The sequence below is a fragment of the Sparus aurata genome, chromosome 16, assembly GCF_900880675.1.
Source record: "Sparus aurata chromosome 16, fSpaAur1.1, whole genome shotgun sequence".
NCBI classification, from domain to species: domain Eukaryota; kingdom Metazoa; phylum Chordata; class Actinopteri; order Spariformes; family Sparidae; genus Sparus; species Sparus aurata.
Window position 1 is genome coordinate 2,728,357 of NC_044202.1, and position 27,601 is coordinate 2,755,957.

Here is a 27,601-nt window from a genome sequence, read left to right on the forward strand (position 1 = left end):
ACGACTGTGACTGATTATCATGGCACGGATCCAGTTCGTCCTCCGCTTTACATCCGGAGCCAAACGGACACATAAATCAGATCAAACATTTCCAGAGAGGTGGAAGTGAGTTACAATCACCTCGTTATCATTTTGTTGCCGTTCTTAGACTGCAATCAGAATGAAGCCAGTATTGCTTTTGAAGAAATGCAGAAATAGATATCAGGTATAGGTGAATATGTCCAGCAGTTTTAAGGCTTATTATTAGACACCAAACACGCTGGACAGGAGTCAGACGAGTGTGTTGTTGGATGACTTTGTTTGTTTTGAATGTTAAAGTTGAGCCTGGTTCAGTGTTTTGCTGCATTCGTGCATCGTGTTTCTGAAGCTGACAGGACTTTCACCAACAGACGGTCGGCTGTTGTTTCCCGCACGACTACAAAAGTCAACGTTGACGTATTTTTGACTTAACTCAACTTAAATATTCATTGGCAGCCGGCCAGATCTGGAGGAGACAGTCGAGACCACTGATGGGCAGTAACGCGTTAGAAGTAACACGTTACTGTAATCCGATTATTTTTTTCAAGTAACAAGTAAAGTAAGGGATTACAACTGCAAAAACAGTAATTAGATTACTGTTACTTTCCCACAAGCAGGCTGCGTTACTGCGTTACTTAACCGTGATTTTTTTGTGAGACTGTCTCGTGTGACAATGACGTATGCAGGGCTGATTGCATTCCGGCGCCGGGTTTGCCCGGACAGTTCTCTGGATCTAACAGAGGCGCAACTTTCACTCACACTAACGATAGGTCTACTAGCCAATCAGAAATACGATGGGGGTGGGCCTTGGCCAAACAGATTGATCCAGAAAGCAGTCGCTGTTGAATCTGGATTTTCTATACTGGCAACGAGCAGTACAGAAAACCCTCTGAATCGATTCAGAAAATCCGCTGAATCGATTCAGAGGATTTTCCGTACTGCTCGTTGCCAGTATGGAAAATCCAGATTCAACAGCGACTGCTGTCGACAGCGACCAGTATCGTTTCGTTTCGTTTTCTTCCGCTTTCTCCATGCGGGTCGCGGTTGATGTTACCGCTTTATACCACCTTTTTCAAGGTGGAGCAGGGGGTTGGTTGGGCCAAATCCAGTGGCTCTATGGGCGAAGGCCAGGGTACTCCCTGGATGAGTGGTACTGATGGCAGTGGCTGTCACGAAGGTGCCAACTGCACATCAGGAGCAATTTGGGGTTCAGTATCTTGCTCAAGGATACTTCGGCATGTAGCTCAGTCCCGTCCTGGGGAGCCAGGGATTCGAACCAGCGACCTTCCGGTCACTAGTCCTCAGGTCAGCTACAGCCGCCCCCCAGGAAAACCAGTATCGATCCAGAAAATCCTCTGAATCGATTCAGGCGAGCAGCGGCCCCCGACCCCCCGCTGTCCCTCGCCGGACCTCTCGGTCCCCGCCTCCAGCAGCTGGAAGCGCCTCGCCCGCGACCTGGCTCGAGGGTCGGAGGGTGATGCGCCGCAGAAACACCGTTGGAGCTGCGGAGGCGGGTAGCTGATGTCTGACGCACCGCTCTTTTGGAGACTGTGAACTCCCAGCGCAGCCGGTCTCACCCTGGCCGCTGCACCATGCGCCCGCGGGTAGCACTCTCCTCCGGGTAGAGAGAGAGAGGGGGTCAGTGTCAACGTGTTACCCCCTCGTATCTAGCCGGAGGGCGGAGGGACGGCGGTCATGTCTGTTTATGTCAGACAAAAATTGTCTGGGTTTATTTATCTCATGTCTGACTGTTGTCCATTTATTTCCCGCTGCCACGAAAGGTCTATTGCTTTATAGTATTCAGGTTGTGCATCATGTTTTTGAAAAGTAACTTAGTAAAGTAACAAATTACTTTTGAAAATAAGTAATCAGTAAAGTAACTGGATTACTTTCTTGGAGAAGTAATTAGTAATCAGTAATTAATTACTGCTTCCAAGTAACTTGACCAACACTGGTGGAGATGCAGCTGGAATAAACATCTGGACTTGCATCAGGTTCTGCTCTGATCCAGAGCTGTTCATCAACCTGACTGCAGCAGTGATTTGCAGAACTGACCTCCATTGTCGGTAGTCATGGGGAACATCCAATCACTTAAACTGCATAAAGCTACAGGGGTGAATGTGCAATAACTCTTATCTAACAGACCAGTGTGGTTGTCTTGTCAACAGCTACTAAACGTGGTGGCATCTCGTTAAAGTCGTGCGTGCTCTTCTGCTTTATAGTGAGAAACATTCAGCCTGTTCAGTTATACAACAAGACAAGTGATTGAATCAAGGTTCAACTCCAACAGATGAAGCCTGCACACACTGTGAGCACAGAGGCGCTCTCAACATCAAGGCACCACAAATCTATTTTTATCTCCGACTTCAAAGCTCTCGTGATAGAGAGCGTTCAAATATAAACTGGATCTCAGCGTCGATAAAGCCCGACTCCCCCCCCTGAACGAGAGCGCCAGATAGAGACGGAACAAACGCAACATCATGTTTAGGAGAACGCACGTAACGCCCCTTTAAATATTCAAGAGCAGCGCTGGAGCAGAAGGAGGGTGTCAGGTTTTATTTAGGGCTGCACGGAGAGACGCTGGTCGGGCTGAGTAATGTCTTCATTTCAGCCGGGCCGTGATATTCTGACTGCAGGGGAGGAGGAAACAGAAAACATTACACACTGTAAATCTACGAGGAGAGGGAATACTGTGTAATAAGTGCAACTGCAGACACACAGTGTGTGATATATGGTGCCACATATATGTACAGTGTGGTACACTGTCTGATAATGTTATGCATCCTGGTGATTTGTTTCTCTGTTATTGCTGACACTGCAAACCTTGCTTTGGTAATATTGCAACTTCTGCAAATAAATCCAGAGAGAGAAAGAAGATGGAAAGACAATACAGAGAGAGGGACAGAGAGGAAGAAAATGATGAAAAAGAAATGATACGAGTAGAGAAGAGGGGAGAAAAATAAGCAGAAATAACAAGAACTGCCGAAAGAGAGAGACAGAAAATATATGTCGGAGTAAAAACTGGCCTGAGGACAGAAAAACTCTCGCTGAGAAACTGAAAGAGGAAAAACAGCGTGACCATAAAAACTGTGTATTGTGATGAAAATGAACGCAGAGAGAACAGAATAAACTGGAGGTGCTCAGAAATTAAACCTGAGCAGGATAACGAGGCCGAGAGACGGAGGAAATTAAAAAAAGAAAGTCAACGTAAGAAAAAGTGGGTAAAGAGAGAATAAATTACTTTCATATTAGATGATTTTGATCTGCAAAATGTACGTCTGAAGTAGATTATCAGGAAATAATGTGTCCTTTATCTAGTAAAGCAGAAAATAAGGGTGTGTCAGAAGCTTTATTTTAGTTTTTTCTTGTTTTTAACAGTAACCACAATCTTTCCCCGACCCTAACTGAGGGTTTCAGTTGCCGGACCAAACTTTGGGGACCGGTCATTGTTCCGTAATCCCAATCATCTGAAAAATGTCCCACTGGACTTCGTCGTAGCTAACGATGTGAAATGGTCACAGTTGGTTAAGTTTAGGTGTCAAAACTACTTGGTTAGGTTTAGGAAAGGATCATATGCACTTTAACTTTATTTTCAGAGGATATCTGCTGTATTTTCACCGTGGAGCGAATGTGTTTGAGTAAAGACTGGCCTGAAGAAACAGACGGAAACAAAAGGCATGATGAATGGATGGAGAGAAAGGAACGAGACAAGAGAGAGAGAGAGAAGAAATCAGTGTATATGACGCTGGATATGACCAGACCCTCTTTATCTACCAAAACTCAATATCAAATGTGGCCCGTGAGGAATTTCCTGCAAAGAATTGTGGGTCTTGATCACACCTAGTGGCTTTTTCTGCGTACTTTTCACGTTGATGCTTCCTCAGCTGGCGTCGCTCTCCTCCATCACCCTCACTGTACCGTCGAGGAGGAAATCAGCCTGATGGTTTGTGGTTTTATGCAGAGCTGCCGGCGGTCACACGGCGCTCTGCCTCGCTCATTCATCACCGTAATCGTCCGGCAGGAAGCGGCGGTGTGTGTGTGTGTGTGTGTGTGTGTGGATGTGGTGAGAGGAAGCGTCATGGCGGCGTGCGGGAATGACAGAGGAGCCCGTTAGAGAGGAGCGTGACTTGTTTGTGTAACAGGTCACATTCAGATAAACCAGCGAACGCAGCGCGGACCAGCGGAGCACAGAAAACATACAGACGGTAACTCGGCTGAGGGTTCAGACGAGGAGGCAGCTGGTGGGGAAATAACATTCTGAACTTTTATTCAAGAAGAATATATTTAAGATCAGAGATGACAACGCGTGAGACCGACGGATTAGCGTCCTGTTTCAGTGGAAAGCCTTCTTGCCAACATTACAATCAAACACAAAGTAAAAATCAATGGTTTTGTAAATCAAGCGTGTCCTCTTTAAGAAATAAATGAAAAAAAAGAAGTGAATCTAATAATATATCGACTGAACTTCGGCACTGAAGGAATTAATCAGCAGAAATAAAAATGACACAATCACAGAGAAGCTCAGGGATCCATGACGGCTGAGGACTCGACTGTGGAGGTCACGCAGGGTCCCCAAAACTTTAGATTGGAAGCTGGAGCTGAACCAGATTGACTGAGCGACTGTCTCCTACAGTTCAGAGTTATTACACGCTTCTGAATACAGAAAATCGATAAGGAGAAACTTTTAAATGAACTCCTTTGATGAATTCTTTATTTACTCTCATTTCTTTGACTCTTTAGCATCAAAACAAATGAGCTAAAATCTGCAGTGTGACGCTGCTTGGGTGGATTTTAAACACAGTAAATTACATGAAGAAAGTATCGTCTTAAACATCACCTGTGCAACGCTACGCTCTTTAATTTAAATGTTAAGTAATGACTCGAGGCTGTTTTGACTGGAAGAGTTTGAAAATTCAAGCTTGGCGTTTCAGTAAAGAGAAGACAAGTTGACTTTTCCCTCTTGAGTTTAAATTTAAGCAAGTAAAAGGAGGATAATGTGGTTAAAAAAGGGGGACACTGAGGGGGACTTCAGCTATATCTGGATGAAATTGTTACAGCAGAAGAAGAGGAGGAACTCAGCTGTCCTGCCTGAGGTCGAGATCATAACAAGAGCTTTCTTCAGGAAGTGGTGGAAACCAAAAACAGAGCTAAAAGAGAGAACTTAGGGGCCGGTCACTGCGTCTTCCTCGGCATCGTTTCAAGAATATTTGCGTCCATACGGATCAGAAAACAACCGAAAACGCTGTAGTTCATATTCCAGGCCTCTAGGTGGCGCTTGACATTCACCAAAAACAGAGAAGAAGAGACGGAGCATGCACATTAAGCTGCACGCTGTAAACAAACAGACAGTAGACGGAGAAACCGAACACAACAAGAAGAAGATGAAAATGGCTACTGCAAGGAAACCTTGCAACCAAGGTCGAACTGCTGCTGCGACTCACACTCGACTACGAGGCGAGTAAGTTACAAGAAAGGCTCAATATCTTCTGCAGCACGAACACGAGCATGTAGTCCGCCATTGTTGTTGTTGTTGACGTCGCGGGGTTCAGAGGTCGAAGGCAAGAGGTCGAGGGGTGGGGTGATGGCGTCATCGTTTTGGAAAGTATGCGGATTCGCTGTCCACACGTTTTCGGATTTTTCCACCCTGAGACCCGTTTTCAAAAAAGTGCGTTTTCAGGATCCATGTGGACGGTCGGCCAAAACGATGCAATACATGTGCGTTTTCGCAAAAGAGCGTTGTCGTCTGGACGGCCCCTTAATGTGCATTCGCTGTGTGGACACAAACGTAACTCCTCTGCTGGACTTTGTGTAGATAAACAACAACCTTTTGATTACAAGTTCACCATATTTCAATATTGTCGTCATCACTTCTCTCTGCTGCCCCCTAGTGGTCAAAAGCATCATTACTGCAGGTTTAACTACAGAAGGGATACGCCAGAGACCTGTTTAACCTCCACATGCTTCTCATGTTTAAAACATGCTTTTCTACTTCAGTTACTAGTCTAAACGTTGCTGCAGTGCATGCTGGGTGCACACCTACGCCTTTTAGCTGTAATAGAAGCCAGGTGTGTGTTCATCTTGTTTCCTTTCAGGCTCATTATGGCAGCGATGAGAATCACAAGCCGTGTTAATTCACCTTACTCTGCAGGATCTGATGTAAAAATGATTTATATAATTACCATCAGTGTGGCTGTGAGAAGCTAACGCCAGCTCAGCACGCCGAAACACATCCAAACACTCTGCAGCCGTCTGCAGCTGCCAACCTGCAGCCCGTCAAACACTGTAAATTATACAAAGTACTCCGAGTAATAAAACATGATCGGACTGCGGCGGAGGCGGCTTCTGCTTTTATCCTGCATTAGCTGCAGCAACGCAATAATAAAACTTGAAGAAAAAAAAACAGGTTGCAGCAGCAGGAAGTGGTTGTTTAACAGCTCGTATAACAGGCAACAGGAAAAGGGATCCAAATGCAGACAGTTATACATTTATGTAATTCAAAAATCAATGAACAGCCTCACAGATCTGTTGGAGCTGAGGGGGCGGAGGCAGGTAGGCAGGTAGGCAGGTACAGAGGTGGGCTCACCTGACATGTGCTGTGTCCCAATTCAGGGTCTACAGGCCAATTACGTCACAACGCCGCGCGAAAGCTGTCGCAATCTGAAGGCTCATCCAGATGCTCCTTCTTTTTCCTGTTTCTGGAGGATGCATCGCTACGATCCTTCGTGGCCTCACATATCTCAAGATTCTTTGCACGCCAGAAAAAGAAGAAAGAAAGAGAGAAAATGGCGACATTGCGTGGCGTAGATCGTCACTTTCGCGGGCCTGGGCGGCAGAAATTGTGACGTGAGGGTAAAACATCTGGTGACGCAACCAGGAAATGCTCCAAAGAACAACGGCTGACGAGGTTAACAAGGTCTCTCTGAAGGACTCACCTTCAAAGACCACAAATTTCCTTTGAAGGATGCAGACCCTGAATTCTCTCACAACAACTAATAGCGCTGATTATAAATGGGATCTGAGCGTCAGGTGTGAGGCAAGAAAAAGACACCACAGTATCATCACATCTTGATTTTTATCTTTATCGTATCATTGGAGGAATCTTTACACTATTTATCAAGTTTAAAACTTAGAAGCATCATTTTGAGATTTTAAAATCTCTTAATTACGTTTATTTTTGTATTATACTTACACCAAAAATGAAGCATACCCGGCTTGATTGTTTATTTTACTCTAAATGGGATCATAATTTACTAAATGAATGTGTTAAAGAACTCATTAGGAAGTTGTGAGAAGTAGGATCGTTTTCTCATAAGCTTACATACAAGTAGACTCCACTGCTGGACACTCGACAATATCGATATTTAATAGAGTTGCGTGTCTTTTGTTGACATGCACCAAAGATCCCAGGCAGGAATCGTGAGGCTGCTTCCATTAATCTTCGTCGACAACACAAGCAGCAGAGCCAGCGAGGCCGCTCTGACGCCTCCGCCGGTCACATGACCACATTGTGGCGTTTCCCTCGAGACCGCTGCAGGTGTCACCATGATGGGTGGCAGTCGAGCAAATACCTCAGCGTCGGCGTTGTTGAGGTGGGAAGTTTAATCCTGAATGCTGGAGGAGAATCGTGTATGTGCATGTGTGTGTGTGGGCGCTCGAACCTGAAGCTGATTGAATTATTTTTGTCGAGTTGTAGTTTTTTGTCACACACACACACACACACACACACACACACTCATAGAGCAGCAGTCAGAATGATGGATAGACGCTCAGCTGGCTCCAACAACAATAGCTGGACTGAATTAAAGGATCTAAACTGGACGGCAGGCTCGCGTGCGCTGGATCTGACTATTGACTGCGATCCCACATGAATGAGAAAATGAAATAACAATAAGAGCGAGCGAGAGGCGGCGAGGGAGGACCCGCTCTGTTCATGGCAGACGTGGAAGGAGCTCGTATCAGAGCGCTTCTAAAAATAGAAACAGTGAGAGGGAGGGAGGGAGGGAGGGAGGGAGAGCGCCGGGCACGAAACAAGACTGTGAGAGGAGATAAAATATCCGGAGTTAAGAGAGGAGCGGCTTGGATCAGCTTATTCTGAGGTACTCCATTCTCTCTAATGACTGTGAGGTAAACAAACACACACATCACGTCTCCATCACTTCACATTACACTGAATAACAATCACGTCCTGCAGACTGAAGCTAACTGTGACTCAAGTGATTCACATTAAATGGACTTGTGTGTTTTTTGTTCCCTGCAAAAGGAAGTTGGAGTCCCCACAATGTGACCGCGTAGATGGATTTTTGTCACACACACACACACACACACACACACACACACACACTTACAGTATACTGTATTATGCATGTGGTGTGTGCACATGTCGCTTGTTGTTTTCACTCTGTCTCTTGGCCTCATGGCGCATCACTAACAGGCCTGAGGGACTGACAGGGAGCTGAGGTGTCCCCAGGTAATCCCGTCCATCATCGCCCTCCCTCCACCACACACACACACACACACACACACACCCCGAAGGTAGTGACGACATATGACACACATACTGTATGTAAGTGAAAACACATGTTAACACGTGCGTTTGTGGGTGTATTTCCTGCAGGAGAGGATGTGCAGCAACAGCAATGTCATAGAAAAAATTGCAGCATTTTTAGGATATTTCACAGTTTTCCTGTCCTTTTCTGACACTGTTAATCAGCCACACTGTTCGCCAAATAACTTAATTATGAGTTCAAATGTAAAAACTTGAAGCTGTTGCTGAAATGCTGCTGGGAGCTTTCTGTGGCTTAGTGGGAATCTCCTTGGACCGCTGTGGGTCTCTGTACAGGCTGTTGTTGTCGTCATTTTTTTGGTTTCGGCTTTTGTGCTCTGTGGTGGAGAGGGCGGTGCTGCCTCACTTATAGCGTGCGTTGAGATGCCACAACAATATTATCACAATTCAAAGAAATTAAACTGGATTCCAAGCCGTATTATTGTCGGTGCTGCTGTTCAAAAGTCAACTAAACGGTTTCCTCGAACGTAACAGGACACATCGTTAGTTAACTCCCTCATTCAGCCTCTAATGGAAACATGAGAGTAGATAAAAAATGGTGCCAGTCAACCTTCATGTCTCCTGGGAGATTTCGTGCCCGCTGGCAGACAGAACAGAACAGCACAGTGGAAGTGAAATTTATAGGGGACCAAGCAAAACGCAGATGTTGCCAATTTTAAACAGCATTTACTTCATAATGACTCGTTGAAGCAAAAAGGCTTGTTTAACTAGTTTAAAGGGATATTCCGGTGTAAGTTTAATCCATGGTCTAACACACCGTGAAACCGTGTTAGACTCCCTCTCCAGAGATCAAGTTAGCAGACCGCTAATTTACGGAGTTTTATCAACCTCAGAAACGACCGCACGACAACAATACACTGCAGTAAATGGATCCAAATATAAACCGCCACCAAAAAGCCACAAATAATGCTCAGAACAGCACCAAACTTCAGCAACAGTACAAATAGGGTCTCAGCACATAGTCCGGGGCATCTAACCTCCGCTAGCTTAGCTGGATTTCTACTGAAAAGCTGACTAAATTTACCGCTCTTCTGCAGCAGCTTCCTGTTGACGGGAAGTCCCGACGAGTCGATTACCGAGTGCAGTAGAGTTCCGCGGCTCATGGATGAAAATGTATGATTATGACTCCATGGAAAAGCAATCAAAGTTCATATGTGTCTTACCTGCCAGTTTATAACAGTTATTATCGAGAGCGGACAGGGAAAAGAACGGAATTGAGCATTTCTAACTGCACTCGGTAATCGTCGCGTCGGGACTTCCCCGACCCGGAAGCTGATGGAGGAGAGTTGAAATCTGTTTTTAGCTTCACAATAGAAATCCAGCTAAGCTAGCGGAGGTTAGATGCCCCGGACTATGTGCTGAGACCCTATTTGTACTGTTGCTGAAGTTTGGTGCTGTTCTGAGCATTATTTGTGGCTTTTTGGTGGCGGTTTATATTTGGATCCATTTACTGCAGTGTATTGTTGTCGTGCGGTCGTTTCTGAGGTTGATAAAACTCCGTAAATTAGCGGTCTGCTAACTTGATCTCTCGAGAGGGAGTCTAACACAGTTTCATGGTGATTTAGACCATGGATTAAATTTACACCGGAATATCCCTTTAAATGAATTCAGAGGAGGACCATTGTTACATCTGAGGAGCTGCAGCCAGAGGATTTTTTAACATGTTTCACTGAATCAGTATTTAATTTGTTAATCAGATAATTGTTCTGGCAGTAAACCCACACACACGCTCAGACCTTTACCACAAAGCCTGCGTGAAGAACAACATGTGGACTCAGCAGCGTCCGCCTCCTTCACCAGCATGTTAGTTTTTCTCTTTTCTGGCAACGAGTCCACAGAGAAAATCCTCCCTCGTCTTCCTTTAATGCCGCTCCGACTTCTCTCCGCAGAGACAAACACGAGGGGAAGAAATGGGTTACTTTCTCCTCTCAACTCCAGCGATTCATTATTTACCAGACGGGGGGAAGAGAGAGAGAGAAGAAGAAGAAAATGAGACTGTGCACGGATGACTTGTTCTCCTCTCTGCTGCACCTCGTCCCTAATGCTCCTGCTGACTCCCCGCGGTCGACCCAGCCGTGCACACACACACACACACACACACACACACACACACACACACACACACACACAGACACACACACTGATGCTCCCCTATAGACACATATACGACTCCAATACGCTTCAAAGCTCGCATTCGTTCAGACACACTGGAGCACTTACACAGGTACTGAAGCTTATATACTGTACGGGTCTCGTTCATGAGTTCAGTCCATTAATCCCGTTATTGGAATTGATTTGAATAAATGTTTTTCACGATGTAAAAATATTGAATTAGTGAAGTGAGGCGTAAAAATGTGAGATTACTAAAGATTGTTCAGCTTTTCATGAGGGTGAAACCGTAAAACTCCTGCTGAATGGTCCAATTTTAGGAATATGAAGCTTGACAGTCACCTTGCAATCAGCTGGATTCTTGATATCAAGCGATCTCAAGAATCTGTCTGACCGGACTTAAAGGGATAATCCGGTGTAAATTTAATCCATGGTCTAAATCACAGTGAAACTGTGTTAGACTCCCTCTCCAGAGATCAAGTTAGCAGACCGCTAATTTACGGAGTTTTATCAACCTCAGAAACGACCGCACGACAACAATACACTGCAGTAAATGGATCCAAATATAAACCGCCACCAAAAAGCCACAAATAATGCTCAGAACAGCACCAAACTTCAGCAACAGTACAAATAGGGTCTCAGCACATAGTCCGGGGCATCTAACCTCCACTAGCTTAGCTGGATTTCTATTGTGAAGCTAAAAACAGATTTCAACTCTCCTCCATCAGCTTCCGGGTCGGGGAAGTCCCGACGCGACGATTACCGAGTGCGGTTAGAAATGCTCAATTCCGTTCTTTTCCCTGTCCGCTCTCGATAATAACTGTTATAAACTGGCAGGTAAGACACATATGAACTTTGATTGCTTTTCCATGGAGTCATAGTCATACATTTTCATCCATGAGCCGCGGAACTCTACTGCACTCGGTAATCGACTCGTCGGGACTTCCCGTCAACAGGAAGCTGCTGCAGAAGAGTGGTAAATTTAGTCAGCTTTTCAGTAGAAATCCAGCTAAGCTAGTGGAGGTTAGATGCCCCGGACTATGTGCTGAGACCCTATTTGTACTGTTGCTGAAGTTTGGTGCTGTTCTGAGCATTATTTGTGGCTTTTTGGTGGCGGTTTATATTTGGATCCATTTACTGCAGTGTATTGTTGTCGTGCGGTCGTTTCTGAGGTTGATAAAACTCCGAAAATTAGCGGTCTGCTAACTTGATCTCTCGAGAGGGAGTCTAACACAGTTTCATGGTGATTTAGACCATGGATTAAACTTACACCGGAATATCCCTTTAAAACTAAACGCCTGAGGGATGAACAGCAGTGGCTCAACCACTCGGCGTCTGATGAGGAGCTACGTGTGACGACCGTCGAGAGAAGCTATGAAAACAACGATGTCGTGTTTCGGCACCAGATGACTTCTAGCAGCATGATTGTTTGGGTTAGAATTTAAATACAATGATAGCCACGTCATTCGTTTCAATGAGGGAATGATCTCGCTGTCTTACCTTCGAGGTTTGACACCTTCTATGAAATACAGGACACAATCTGACAACAACAATATGGATGATATGAGCAGATAAAGCTTCTTCTGTGTACCAGCTTCTTTGTTTCCTGCTACGTTCCTCTGACATTACATTCATTTGATTGATTAGATTTATTCATGTATTTCTTATTTTTCTTCCGGGCTCATTTGCTCCACAGGTCTACTTGATAATGTGCATGTTAATTTATTGTTCGCTGTTATTTTTCTCGCTTTGTTTTTCTTTCTTTTGTGTTTTTAATATTGTTGAAAACGAGCTGTGGTGGGACGAGGGGGTCCAGGGAGGGCAAACTTTTGTTGTCTTTTGATAAAATATGAATAAAACATTTGAGAAAAAACAGGTTAGGGAACGAAGTCGCGGTATTGATATCATTATAAACTGAATGCATTTAGATTTTGGACTGTCGGTCGACCAAATGAAACATCTGAAGACGTCCCATCGGCCTCTGTGACCGAGTTAACACAAATCTTCACCCACATTTGTCTCTTTTCAAAGAAGCTGCTCACCATTATGTTTGCATCATACCTGCACACACACACACACACACACACACACACACACACACACAGTGTATGCGTGACTGCACACACAGCGGGTCCTCCATCTCTTCGGGACACACTCCTGTGCACAAACACTGGAGTTTTATTCATTATTAAAAACTCGATCTCCTCCGAAACACTTGACACAGAGAGCGAGTCTACAGAAGGGAGGGAGGTAACAGAATGTATTATACTCACATATAAATATGTCAAATCTTACTGCAGCATAAAGGGAAAGTTCTGAGTGCGAAACGGGCTGAAAATACACAAGTAGAATAAATACTTAGCGCTCTGATCGGGTCGAGACTCGTTCGGTTTCAAACATGTCAGCAGTTCTTCAGGCGCTCCTTCTCTTTGTGCTGCAGATGATCGACGCTCACAAAGCTCGGCATCACGTTTGGAGTAAAAAAGGAAAAATCTGTCAGTCAGTAAAGACCACGAGCTCGCGTCTCTGCCCCTCTGAGGAGGAGATGTGAGAGGAGTAAAACAGTGACGGCTGACAGGAATCGACAGGGATCAAATGATGTGATTCGAGGTTGCGGCTGTTCTTTTTCTTAAGATCTTTTGATTCCTTTCAAGTTCACAAGCGAGCGACTGCAAAACTCACGAGAAAGCAGCTGGAAATCTTTTGTTTCATCGTGTTGCTCCTCGTTCTTTGTGCTACCAATAAGAAAAAAGTATATATAGATATATGCTGCCTGCAATCAAGCGCAGACATTCATGGAAACCATTCCTCAACAACCAACGCTTGAATTCTTGCCAGCATGCTTTTACAAAAAAACCTGTTGTCTCTGTGGTTGTTCTGACTTCACCTGTTACCATATCGAATTCATAACAACAACAACAAAAGATCTGAAAATCTGAATTCTATTTTTATTCCCGTTTTGTTTGCGGAGAGGTAAACATGGTATTTCAGGGGAAAGCATGATCCTTTCCTGATCTCGACCAAGTGCTTTGTGCCTAAACCTGACCAGAAAAAAACCTAAAGAAGTCTGAATGGTGACATGACGAAGTGTAGAGATTCAAAATATCGTACAGAAACGTACACTGCCAACACGCATTCTGGTGATTTGTTGGACATTGAAACTCTCACCAAAATGCAACCTAGGGTCTTTTTGTGAATGTATATGAGTCAAACGTTTGTGTAAAAGCATAATTACGACGAAAGAGGAACTTAAAAGATTTACCATATTTTCGTTTTCGGGTCAAACTCATTTTCAATGGGACTGCTACGGGCACTTTTAAGCTAGCATCAAAATCTCTATTTTTAAAACAGTAAGAAGTCGCGACACAACATGAAACTTTGCTGGTAGTATCACCAGGGTCTCTACACATGAACACGAGCATTGAGAACATTGTTTGTGTGCACAGAGTTTACTAAAAAGAAGGTTTTTGAACAACTCACGTTAGCGGTAGCTTGTCCTAAAATGTCCAACATACAGCTGATAAAACCTCCTGAGTCATTCAAATTTAGTACGACCTTTACATTTATTCTTTACTTTTAAGGATCTAAGAAAGATCTCCATCCAACAACGTTGTCTTCTGGAGTCGTGGGGCTGCTAATGAGGCTTTCAGTTCACCTACGATCACTTGCAGAGGTCACGTTCGACCGCGATGGAGCGACAGAGACGAGAGGAGCTCTAAGTCACTTTGGAGCGCGGCACTAACGACTGCGATCATGTGAGAGGGTGTAATTGTTTCCACAGCCCGTGGACATCCCGCTCCGCGAGCGCAGATTCGGCCCGCAGCGTTTGTTCAACCTTCTTTTACGATACGCCAGTTAGCCCGCGGCTACGTTTTACATTCCTATTTTTAGCCTTGGAAAGTTGGGACTAACCCCGCTGCCTAACGAGGCTTCAGCCTACTTTAGATTGTATCTCAGAGAAGTGAGAGCCACGAACTACACCACCCGCAGGCCCTGGATTTACATAATGTCCCAGAATGCCTTGAGCCCGGGGCGACGTGTAATAGATACGAATATAGAAACAAAAGTTTGCTGAACCAAATCTGATACCTGAATTCTGATATCAGTTTCTGTCATTGTGCAAATAATATCAAGACCACTGCGAGCACGGCTGTGAGGACCACGTAAGTGCTCGGAGTGAAAGGACTTGAAGTGTTGTGAAGGAGACGGAGACTCTCGTAGAAGAGTCTGCAGCCTGAGAGCTCACAGATGGCCTCCGAGTGCATGTGGAAGAAAAAAAATATGAAATATACTTGAGCAGAAATAGCGGCGAGTGTTTTGGGTGCGCGGTGAAGACGATGCTTTTTTAAGAGCACACGTTTGTTGTTGCTATTTCTGTGTAGACGATCTTTATTAGATTTTGTTTATTAGCATGAGGGAAGAGCTTTTTACACAGGTGGGAGTGAGAGCAGACACAGCTTCCTCTCAGCGATAACTTAATTATCACGTTAGCTTTGTTCGGCTGTGAGCGAGCGAGCGGAGAGACGATGGATGGAGGTGGTCAACAGCCTGATATGAAGAGCTTCTGACAACTCTGGTGGCTGATTACACCATCAGCATCATCAGCTGAGTGTGAGAGAAACGGGCACACAGATGAAATAATACTCAGATATTTCAAGTAGCATCACAACGGAAAAAGTACTCCACATCACTGAGCTGACAAACATGCAGTGGTGTGGAGGGATGACGGAAAAGTGATGAAACTGGAGGATGAATCATTCTGAATTGTTTTCTGAGCATTTATACTTCTGCATTTTACTTATTTCTGTTATTTTTGGGGGAAAACAGTCATTGAATCTCCAGTTTTTCAACCCGAACATCACCACAGCGTCTTGTAACGCCCAAAGAAATGTAAAGTTTCAACATCTCAGATATTGTAATGGAGTAAAGTTAACAGTAGTATTTCTGTCTTTCTGTCGTGCAGCGAATCGACGAGTAGAAAATGGAAATGCTTTTAAAAAAAAAACATGCCCTTAACTGTTAACCAACGCTCACAACCTCAAACACGCAAGTGAATCTGCTTCAGTGCACAGAAGGAAGTGTGAGTGCAACACACACACACACACACACACACGCGTCCGTCACATGAATAATCCAATAGCGGGCTGGCTGGTGAAAAGCCTGGCGGTCTGCAGGCTCTGCCCCTGAAATCTGTCCCTCCCAGCACACAAGCTGTCTCAGAAACCCGGAGCAGCATGTGAAGCCTCCCAGCAGACGCCTCCCACGGCCCCTCCTCATCCAAAAAAACACAATTACCAACTCTGTTTATGTTTATTTACGCCTGTAAAACTCCGCAGAACGAGGACGAAGACACCGGAGATGAAACAGCCAGGTTTCCTCGACTCCTCCAGGTTTGTTTGTGTGTGAAATCAGAATCAGTTCGGTTGTAGAGGATGAAAATATCGAGGTTTTGAGGCAAGGATGTACTGACGACTGAGGGTCCGAACACACAGAAGTCTATGTTTATATTTTAAGCTGAAACATTAATATAAAAGGCGACATAAAGCCAAGAACATGTGAAGAACATAAAAATCGGACTCCTCTGTTGGAACGTCAGTGTTTCTGTTCACGTTGCTGAAAAAGCACATTGAGAGTAAAATGAGTTTGTTTTCATGGATTCTGTTGCTACGTCTGTCTTTCTTTTCTTGTAAGATGGAAACATTTTGTTCAGATTTTGGCAACTTTAGCTACATGAAAGTTTCCACTGCATGCAAACAAACAAACAAACACTTCCTGTTCGCAAGGTAACAAAAGGACGACTATCAACGTTTGATTTTGATACGAGTTTCTTTGTGTTTCTAAGCTGATTTATGGGTGTTTATGCAGCTTGTTCATTATCTGGGAAGTTTAAATCTCGCCGCTTTGGGCAAAATTTGTCTGATGTCTTCACGGTCAGATTGGAATCAGAAAGCGACATTACGCCTCCAGTTCTCGCAGGCGTGGGGGGCATAAAAACATCTCTTGAGCTGTTAAATGCTCCACGATGTTCACCAGCTAAAAAACTCTGAGCTAAAAGATGCTAAATCGTGCTAATTCTCTGCCGGGTTTGTCACATTTGTGCACTTTAACTGAACTTAGTGAACAAAGTGATTCAGGCTGTGATGAATACTCATTAGCATCTCCGCAGAAATGAGCAGGGAAGTTTTCTACTAACAAAGAGAAAGCTGCAGCTTTGGGACTAAAGGATAACAAGTCCTGCAGACACACTTAAGCAACAAGAGGGAAACAGCAGACCTGCAGTGTTTTCTCCTGGAGGTAATGGATCTCTTTAAGACAGCTGAAGAGGCGTTAACGGCCGTGGGGAAGTAGTAAAAAAAGAAGAGCCACACTTTACAGAGTACTTACGTAACAGCAGCTCTGGTGACTGGAGGTTTGTGTACTACGGCGGCACAACCGGCTCCCGCTGTGCTGCTGCAGCGCTTCATCTTCTCTGTTTACCTCCAACACAGACACTAATGTGACGCTTGTGAAGGTGAGGAAGCTAAAAATCCAAATTCAAGGGATGAATTCAGATTTTTGAGTGTGTCCGGCTAATCCAGGAACAGCTGGACACACACCACTTCTTCTTCTGCAGGAGTTTATGGGGAAAAGCAGCTGTTAATGAGTATCGACGTCTGTTAGATTGAAGACGTGCAGCCGATCTGGACCGGAGACGAAGACCAGAACCAGAGCTGATTAAGTTCGGCTGTTTGGTCCTTCGAGTCCGTTAACAGCTGTCAGTTTAAAGGAATTCTGGGAAATCAAGTCTTTTCGATACTGAGAAACAGTTTGCTCGCTGGGACCACTTACGCCCAAAAAGGTTCCTGAAGCAGCCCCTAAATTAACGAATGGATTTGGAAGGCTGACGGATAGAGACGCAAAACGTGTCTTAGTTTATTTCACTGTGACATCAGTTTCCAAAGGAGCAGAAGATCTGTCAGATCCACCACCGATGTTTTAAGGACTAGAAAATGGTCCATAAATCAGGCTACTAAAAGCATCCGGAGTGGAGCACCAGCAGTCTGAATATCACCAAATATTTATCGTCTGGCTTTGCTTTCTAACCTTTTTATTTACATCCCGACGTGTCCTGCGAGATTTAACCTGCAGACTCGGCTGAAATCACTCAGCAGTATTGAGCTTCTGGCTTCTGAAAGTCTAGACTGAGCCGCTGTGACCTACTGCAGTTCACAGTGCAATCGGCAAATACTTTTGTTTTGAAAGAGGGGAAGAAAAAGCAAACAGAAGCAGCTCATCAACATGTGCATATTTATATGCTTTGGTAAAGAAAAGCTGAGCCGGTATAAAGAATACAATACATTTACAAATGACACTCCTGCACTGGACTATTGTTTCGGTCTTTTCTGAGTGCGTTCGTGTCACGATGAAAAATGTTTTTGCCCTTTTTGCCAAATTATAAATCAGCAAAAACGCAGCAAAAAAACAGACAAAACAGTACCAGAGTCACCTCTGAACGCTCTCTCTGGACACAATATCACAACAGCATCGACACCAACGCAGCCGTGAAGAGCTTCACAAACACCTCGTGGCTTTATAGTTAAAAGCTTCACGAGTAGAAATGAGTCATGTGCTGCCCAAGAAACATCTGAAGCGTCCGCTGCAGACGGATTTCAGAGCTAAATGCAGCAAAACTGAACTTGGATTTGTAGATTTGCTTATACGTCCTACAAGGTTTTAGCTACAGTGCATGTTAAAGGGATAGGTCGGGTTTTTATGAGGTGGGTTGCACTTTTGATGCACTTTCCATAGGTAGTGTATTACCTACAGATGGACAACACAGGAGCAACCTCTCGCTTTATTGTCAGAATTACCGGTCATCATCATCAATCATCGTGTCTCCTATAGATTAACATAAGCAGATGTCAAACAAACGTTTCAGGCAACCCTCATCTATCTTTTTAAACTGATTAAAGTTGAGGTGCTCGAGCCCGTCTGGGGAAAAAAGACGTTATAGGAACCGCTGCAGCAGCCGACAAACGATAAGCGGCCGACGTGCTGCTCGTGTGATCAGTAAATGCATTTCAGCAGAGAGCCAGAGCGGGACAGAGACGCTCGTGAGACCGAGAGCGAGCTGCAGAGAGAAAGCAAAGTGCTGATGCAGGCAGATTGCTGGACAGACATTATCACATGAGTGACAGGGCGAGTTAAGGCTGACACACATTCTGCTCTCGTCTCAGAGTCCCACAGGCCACGTCCGAGCGCCCGCTACAAGTTGTTTGTCTTCATCACGCCGGCGCTCCAGCAGCTGTCACGCATCCCGGGAACAAAAAGAAGCTCCGAGGACATGAGGAGGAGGAGGAGGAGGAGCTCGGCCCACATCGCTATTTCTGTTCAGTGTTTTCATGGAGGTACCGCCGGGTCACATTCCTGCTGCACACAGCAGAAAACACAACAGCGTCCATCTCCACAATTAACTCAGTTTATAGAGAGATTCGCTTGTCGTCAGCAGAGCGACGCTCGTGTTGACAAGACAAGAGCTCGTATCTCATCCTGACGCTGGTTTTACTTTTCAGATTATTCTAAAACTTCACTCAGCAGATTTGAATGTTAACCTGCTGCTGTGTAATCTTACTCACACGCTGGGGGAAGCCAAAATTAAATGAGCATTCTGCCTTTTCTGCCTAATTATTGTTTACCAGAACACGTCTTTTAATTGAACCCAAAGTGTTCTCAGGAGCTGATGAAGACGGTCACTCACATCCGAGTCAGGCAGAAGGAAAAAAGCTCCACGAGGTCTGAAAATGTAGAAAATAGAGTCTGAGTTTCCACACTGGACACTCTGCTAACCTCTCTGATGCCTCTGCAGCTTCTACTCCAATATTTTCACATCTAATGATCTGGATAAGAACTTCATTTAGCCCGACCAGAGAACAGAGACGAACAAAGACGACCCATTATGTTTTTCTACTGGAGTTAGAATTAAATGTGTTTCGTGACGATAAAATCTCTGGTGGCTTTGCTGAGCAGTTGTTTCGAGTTCACACAGGTTTTTATCTTAATAAGGAACCTTTTCAAAATGTTCTCGGACACGAAGAATAACAATTTTATGGGGACGCACTTTAATGTTGCACAATCACGCTCGGAGATTAAAGTGCAGCTCGTTTTGCAGCTCACAGCCGGTCACAGTACTCGCTCTCAATAATGCTCCAATTTTTTAAATTGCTGTCCCACTTAGACAAACAGAAAACCTGGTAAAAAAGATCCATGTTGGAAAGATACCAAAGTTACCGACCACAAGACATGATGAACACAGATCTGATATAAAATATGGCATTACTGTGTCACTGAGCAGACCTTCGGAGTTAATGCCGGACATAAGCTCATGGACAGCAGTGAAGTAGAGTGGGATGATCGATACGCAGCCATCACTTGGACAGATGTCTGCAGCCTGCATCTGCTTCATTTCCATCAGCCAACAGCGATCAATGAGTTTTTATTTCAATTAATATCAACTGTTTCTCAGCAGGACGGCGCCAGGCTCCAATCAATATCCATTCTGAATCTGCTTGCATGACGACACACACACACACACACACACACACACACACCTGATCGCTGATATTCACCAGGTACATTCACATTTCACAAAGCAGCCACACACAGACGTGGATGAAGGGCCATGAATAAATTATAATCTGTAAACTATGAACTTAAAACAAACACCGGATGAAAAGCTGCCGCGTGGAGCGAGCAGGCCGCCTGCTAGCACGGCGGTGAGAACCGGCTAAAGGGCACGGGACATAATGAGGCGACCGGCGTCGCATGTATAATTTATTGCGTTTGAGGCACGCTGAGAAAAATACCTATCGAGCCGAGAGAATATGAAGTATGAAAAACAAGTTCGGGACAAGTAAACAACAGCAGACTTGTTATGAGAAAAGAAGAAGAAGAGGAGAAGAAGGAGAGAAACGTCTATACTTTTAAATCCTCATCTAGCTTCTCCTCAATCCCTGATTTTCCTCTTAGATTTCCCATCAGACACCTGAGTCCTGTTTAATAAAATCTGCTCTCTCTCGTTCCCTCATAAAAACATTCTCAGGTGACTGACAGCTGAAGCACCTCGAGGCTCGGACGTTCGTTTACATCTCCTGGTTTAATAATCAGCACGGAAAAAAACAGATGTATGACTGTGCTGGAAAAGATCAAGTTCACGAAGCCTGCGGACAGAAAACATCTACGACCGCCGAGCTGAAGTTCAGTCAGGAGGAACAGCTGCAGAACAGAAATCTGAGGCAGCAATTTGGGATGAATTCATTAAATATCCATCCAACAAACCCAGAACTTCTTACCCTTTTCCGCAGGTTGCAGGTGAGGATGAGGTTTCTGGAGAAGGAGTTGGCGAAGGCCGTGTAAAACTCCAGCACCTTCAGCAGGGCTTCCCTCTTGATGACGTGGAGGTCGCAGTACGTTAGCGCTCTGACGTTAGCGCAAGCGTGCGCCAGCGTGGTTTCTTTCCAGAAGACGTCACCGAACACGTCACCTTTACCTGAGGACAGACAGGAAGAGGAGGAGGAGGAGGAGGAGGAGAGAGAAGAGTTTTAATTATTAATACTTCAATTGTTGTACATGAGAGAAGGTGACACCACAGCTGAAACTAATCAGGAAGTTGAGGCTTGAAGAATTTATGAGGAATTCTGCCGGAGATGTGGTGAGTTGATAGTGAACGAGATATCTTTGGGTTTTGGACTGTTGGTCAGATAAAACATGAACATTTTAAAGGCAGATTCTGATGATAGATGGTAAGTAATAGAAGTCCATGTCACCAGGATTCAAGCTACATACGCGCTGGTGTCGGAACCACAGCAGTCGGACCTTTGAGGAACTACTGGCAGCTACAGACGTGGTTCAGATGTGACGACCAGCAAGTGTCTGATAACAGCTCCTCAGGAGGCTCATATAGCTGCTAAAGCACCGTAAACATCACTGAAAGAAGAGCAAAGAACGACACTTGACTTGGAAAAGATGTTTGCACTCGTCTCTCAGCTGACTTCAGTGAGAGTTTGATTTACCAGCTGGCTCCGCGGAGTGAAAGTGTCTGACCTTTTCCAAACAGTTTCAAAGGACAACCTCCCCGACGGTTCAGTTTAACAAACCATCTGGCAGCTCAGAACAGTTATTTCAGGTTAATAAATATAACAAATAACTTGCAGATGAATTGAAAATCAAAATAGCTGGTTGAAGCCCCACAAGTGTCAATTATAAGACATTAAATGTAAAAATGCATCCGCGGCACAGCAGCAGATTATTCCAAGACTGCGTACATGCTCACTTTAAAACGACCAACCGGCAATCTATAGACGGGATAATTGCAGGTTGTCTGATTTGGAAAGTGACCAATAAAATCTCCCGCCGCAGCTCCACTGATTCAACCATCAGACGGGATGTTTCAGCTGCTGTGAGATGAAATGATGAGCACTTAACACGAGTCGGACCTCTGCAGAGCTGCCTCGGATTTGAAGGGTTGTTTGTGTGAATAATAGAGCCGATCGGTCCAACCATGAAGTTTTTGTGATGGCAGAGTTAAAGATGAAGACCTCCCATCGTACTGATTATCAAATTAATGCGTGAACTGTTGGAATACGAGGATAAAAGGCTGGACGGGAGGATGCTCATGCAACATTAATGATTTACAGGATGGTGCGTACGTCGACTGTAAACCATTAAAAATAAACCGTCTCCGCATGAACCGCTCGCTTCCTCTCTGTTCTTCTTCCCTTAGCAACACCATACCTGGGCCCGGTCCTTAGCAACCAGAGGTGCTGATATAACCACCATCAGGTCTGATATCAAGCGGAGAGTAACAACAGGTGCATGCGTTTCAGATCCGACATAATCCGAGTGGAATGGAAGTGAGGAAACATGGCTGAGACAAGGGGGAAAGAAAACTGCTTGGTAAAGCTGACTCACAGCTGAGTGATGCTTCAGCCTCCGCTGTTAATTAATGCTCAGATGAAAAGGCTGCAGCCCGGTTCAGAGAGAAAGTGGTGTAACTGAGAACAAAAGGCAGGTAGAGCCATTAAAATATCTGCATTAAGAGGTCGACTGGATTAATCCAACTCGTTTAGCTGCTGGAGGTTTGGCAGGACTTTTTTTTTGGAGAGCTGTCAGTCACAGCGAACAAAAAGATCAGGAGAACATAAAAAAAAGCTTCTCATCACAAAACCCAACTGATATTTTAAAGTTGTGTCGCACGGGAGCGGTTCGTCATGTCGATCAAACAGTGCGGGCAGAAACACACACACAGTCTTTATTCTGAGTTCAGTTAATGACGTCTGATTCTTTTCATCATCCGTCCGAACGCGGTGACTTCGACTGCTCGTTGAACTTCTGTTAACTCTAATTGAAATGGAAAATTAAAAGTGTTCTTTGCACTCGTGTTACTGCGAATGTTAACATATAATGCATCATCACGCACATGCACGATCGTGATTTCTTTGCAGGTGTTGTCTCGCAGTTATTTGCAAAAAATATGTGATAAGAGGAGGAGGTGTGCTCGAGGACTTTATGGTATCAGAGTCAAGAAAAACAAAAGGTGCTCTTGAAGGAAAGGGTCAACGCAAGAGAGGAAAGAAACAGACTTCAGGCACTGGAGCGTGAACGCCGAATAAAAACACTTGAACGAGGTTAAAAAGTCTTTATTCAAACCTTGGCTCCGTACAGAACAATAACACACGGAGCAGTTTCAACCTTGGAGGTTTTTATCGGGGTACAAAACCCTCCAAGCACGAGCGCCTGAAGTTTGCTTTTTCCTCTTTCGTGCTGTGAAGAAAATTTATGGACCAACACCCTCCGAAAGAGCAAAAATGTTGACCCACTTCCAGGTTTTCGGCCTCATCCCTGCAGCAGCTTTTGATTTATCGGTTGTTGGATCCATTAATACATTCGTGTTTTTGTGGAAGGAGCGCCGCGTTTAAAAAAAAGGGATGATAGTAACAAATTCTCCATGACTGTCTCAGCCTCTGACACGTATTAACATAATAATTAATTTGTTCTGGTACCAAGCCAAACCCAAAGTGTGTGCACGGCGCCCTTGGCCACAGAACCACCAAACCTGTCCCAGTGCTTTGGCCGTCTCTCAGTGCACCGGGCTCGGCACCGGGCTCGGCACCGGGCTCACTCATCAGTGAAAACAGAGCCCATTGTTCTGCCACGTTCAGAACCAATGACCCTGTTCACTTGTGTGTGTAGTTTGGTTGCTGTTCGGAAGAAAACGTGCTTATATTAAAACTGCTGAATAGATTTGAAGGTAATGATGTTGTTTCTGAAGCGCTGACCGTCTGCAGCCACCTGGACACTTGACTTATCAACTGCCAGCATAAATTAACCCGGATGTTAATCAGCCGGAGCAAACGAACACGTGTTTACACTTGTGAGCGTCTCCTGGGCAACAAAACAACAAGAGGACGAAGGATTATAATCATCCGCAGCATCCAACGTGTCGCATGTCATCAAAAGCCGGAAAAGGTTTTTTTTTTAATGAGAGAAACTGAGGAATAAAATACAGCAAGTAGCAGAAAATATTATCAACTTTTTATTATGTAGAAAATGGAATATAATGGTTCTATAAGACTTTTCCCGGGAGACATCCAGTCACACTCCGGCTGTAACAGACACAGAAACAGTCACATCTGGGCTGATCAGGACTCAAATCTGTGTCGGGCCCGCCACAACCGTCAGCTCAGCGGTTCTTCTGACAGCTGACCCGAATACAACGTGACGAAAAAGCAGTGCGTAGCGTCTCCAGGCTGTCAGAAACACACCTACAGCCGCACGCTGCCAGAATGCCGACAGAGTGCGTGAGTGGATCTCGTCTCCTCCTCGTCGCCCCTGAGGGCTCCTTTCTCTGCCAGCGTCCAACAGGCAGCCGGGCTCGTCTGGAATGAGCTCCCCTGAGATCAGCAGCTCCTCGCCAATTAGCCGTCTGGATGTGGACGCGGTCACACGGGCCAGGGGTTGGAGGAGGAGGAGGTGGTGGTCGTGTGCGGGGGTCAAACATCACGGCGAGGACTGTGAGGATGTGGTGGGTGGAGTGGACGCTGTGATCCACGCCGCCCGGTGTTTTTAATGCTGCTGATCACTCACCCTCAACCAGAATTATTGCTCATATTATTCTGCATGACTGCCTCGCTGGGACAGAAAGCTCCGTGTTCCCTCTGTCACGTAAAGTACACGTGATTAGTTTAATTAAGTCGTGCTTCCTCACTCGTTGCTTGGTTTGGTTCGCTGCTCGGCGGCTTCAAGCTTCTTTACAGTAAACTGGAGTCAGATCAACGAGCTGATTAACTGGGGGAACAATCGTTAGTGGCAGCCCTACAGTAAAAAGGTTATCAATCAGGTTTGATTGATTCTTAACCGTCCTAATCACCCAGTTTGACCTCCGTCCTTTAAAATGCCACCACAGGGCTCACAGCGTGATGTGTGACAGACATCCATACCTGCTCTTTAGCTTACGCTGTTCATTATTTCCAGTCTCAACGATACGCAGTCAGTGTTTCTGTAAACATCTGAGGTTGACATTTGTACCAGGCGAGGTGCACCACGTTCACATTACATGCTTATTAACCACCTGTCGCAGCAGCAGCAGGAGGAGGAGGAGGAGGAGGAGGAGGAGCAAGAGGAGGAGCAGGAGCAGGAGGAGGAAGAGGAAGAGGAAGAGGAGGAGGAGGAGGAGGAGGAGGAGCAGGAGCAGGAGGAGGAAGAGGAAGAGGAGGAGGAGGAGGAGGAGGAGGAGCAGCAGCAGCAGGAGGAGGAGGAGGAGGAGGAGGAGGAGGAGCAGGGAGGAGGAGCAGGAGCAGGAGGAGGAAGGAAGAGGAAGAGGAGGAGGAGGAGGGAGAGGAGGAGGGAGGAGGAGGAGGAGGAGCAGCAGGAGGAGGAGGAGGAGGAGGAGGAGGAGGAGGAGCAGGAGGGAGCAGGAGGCAGGAGGAGGAAGAGGGAAGAGGAAGAGGAGGAGGGAGGAGGAGGAGGAGGAGGAGGAGGGAGGAGGAGGAAGAGGAAGAGGAAGAGGAGGAGGAGGAGGAGCAGCAGCAGCAGCAGCAGCAGGAGGAGGAGGAGGAAGAGGAGGAGGAGGAGCAGGAGGAGGAGGAGGAGGAGGAAGAGGAAGAGAGGAGGGGGAGGAGGAAGAGGAGGAGGAGGAGCAGGAGAGGAGGAGGAGGAGAGGAAGAGGAGGAGGAGGAAGAGGAGGAGGAGCAGGAGGGAAGAGGAAGAGGAGGAGGAGGAGCAGCAGCAGCAGCAGGAGGAGGAGGAGGAGGAGGAAGAGGAGGAGGAGGAGAGGAGAGGAGGAGGAGAGGAGGAGGAGGAGGAAGAGGAAGAGGAGGAGGAAGAGGAAGAGGAAGAGGAGGAGGAGGAGGAGGAGGAAGAGGAAGAGGAGGAGAGGAGCAGGCGGAGAGGAGGAGGAAGAGGAGGAGGAAGAAGAGGAGGAAGAGGAGGAGAGGAGCAGGAGGAAGAGGAGGAAGAGGAAGAGGAGGAGGAGAGCAGGGGAGGAGGAGGAGGAGGAGGAGGAGGAAGGAGCAGGAGAGGAGGAGGAGCAGGAGGGGAGGAGCAGGAGGAGGAGGAGGAAGAGGAGAGGAGGAGGAGGAGGAGCAGGAGGAGGGGGAGGAGGAGGAGGGGAAGTTAGAAGCAGACGCAGCACACCAGTGGGTATTTTTACAGACAACTGTGGACATTTCCAGAGATTTGTGTGGCAACCAAAGCCAGTTATTCTTCACAGGAAGTCTGACCGTCTCCATCCATGATTGTAGCGACCAAAACAGATATTTTTAAGCCAAACTACGATGTTTTCTAACCCCTAACTGTGCCTAAACCTGGTGACGAGAGAGAAACAGAAATCCAACCTAAACAAACTGGAGAATCTGCAACACAAAGACACATCCAGTTGAAATTTTTCTGTGATCTAACATTTATTCTGGTCGCTGCAGGTTTGTAATCTTCTACCTTTATCGTTTGCATTTGGATTCTTAGTCCTCATATTTAATGTTGCTTTCATGCTTTTGACTGAGGAGCGATACCAGCCATGAAACACATGGTAAAAGCTGTTTAGGTACGTAAACACCCTCATACGTCTTCGATACTTTACAAACTTGTCATCTAAATGTATGTAAGAAAGCAGATAAGCTAAGCTAATGCTAACAGGTCAGATTAGTCAGTTAGTGAAGGTGGAAACTGACGGACAGCCGGTGTAAAAGATGCTGCAGGTGGTCTGAATGACACCTGAGCTTCAACAGCACAGACGAGTGTGTTCATGCTCTGATCTCTGCAGAAGAACATGACAGTTCCTGGAGGAAAATTCGATTCCATTGTGTTTTATTGTTAACTCTGCAAATTGTGTGATTGCGGCCCGACTGAGGGAGAAGTACACTTTGTATTCTAAATGTTCTTTGTGATGATTTAAGGGCGTTTGAAGCTTATTTCTTTTAGTAAAATGTTCCTCTTCTGCTGGTTGGAAAAGATAAAAGTCTGGAGTTGTGCCGTAGGGAGGGAGCCTCTCTGCGCTACGGTTTATTTGTAGAGTTTAGAGAAGAAAACATGCAGTTTAGTGTTATTTGTCGGAGGCTACTGCGACTATTTGATCACAGTTTTCTGCAGCCGATCCTCACAGAACAACTCCTCCAGCTCTCACGATGTAACGCTCACATCAACACTGCCCATACGCTGTGAAGACGAGACGCGGCGGCATAATGAATACATCAATTATCTTAATTAATGGCCTCATTTGCATAATTGCCGGTGATTAATATCGTGCTGATCACGTTGGGACTTTTAGGCAGATCAAGTTCCTCTTGTTGGGAACAGAATGAGCTTCATTAAACTTGTGTGTTAGTTTTCTGCAGCAGGACGAATGAATCATTCATCACGCAGGAGCAACATTTATCAGCG

At 45.5% G+C, this 27,601-nt stretch overlaps 1 protein-coding gene across 1 annotated transcript in view; it reads right to left on the minus strand.

Moving 5' to 3' along the window:
• Window positions 1-27,601, minus strand: part of LOC115566387 (potassium voltage-gated channel subfamily H member 5-like) — a 126,163-nt gene that overhangs the window by 12,113 nt on the left and 86,449 nt on the right. The window contains exon 12 of the mRNA XM_030392229.1: window positions 21,019-21,215. Within this exon, the coding sequence (XP_030248089.1) occupies window positions 21,019-21,215 (197 nt within the window). The remainder of the gene's footprint in view (window positions 1-21,018; window positions 21,216-27,601) is intronic.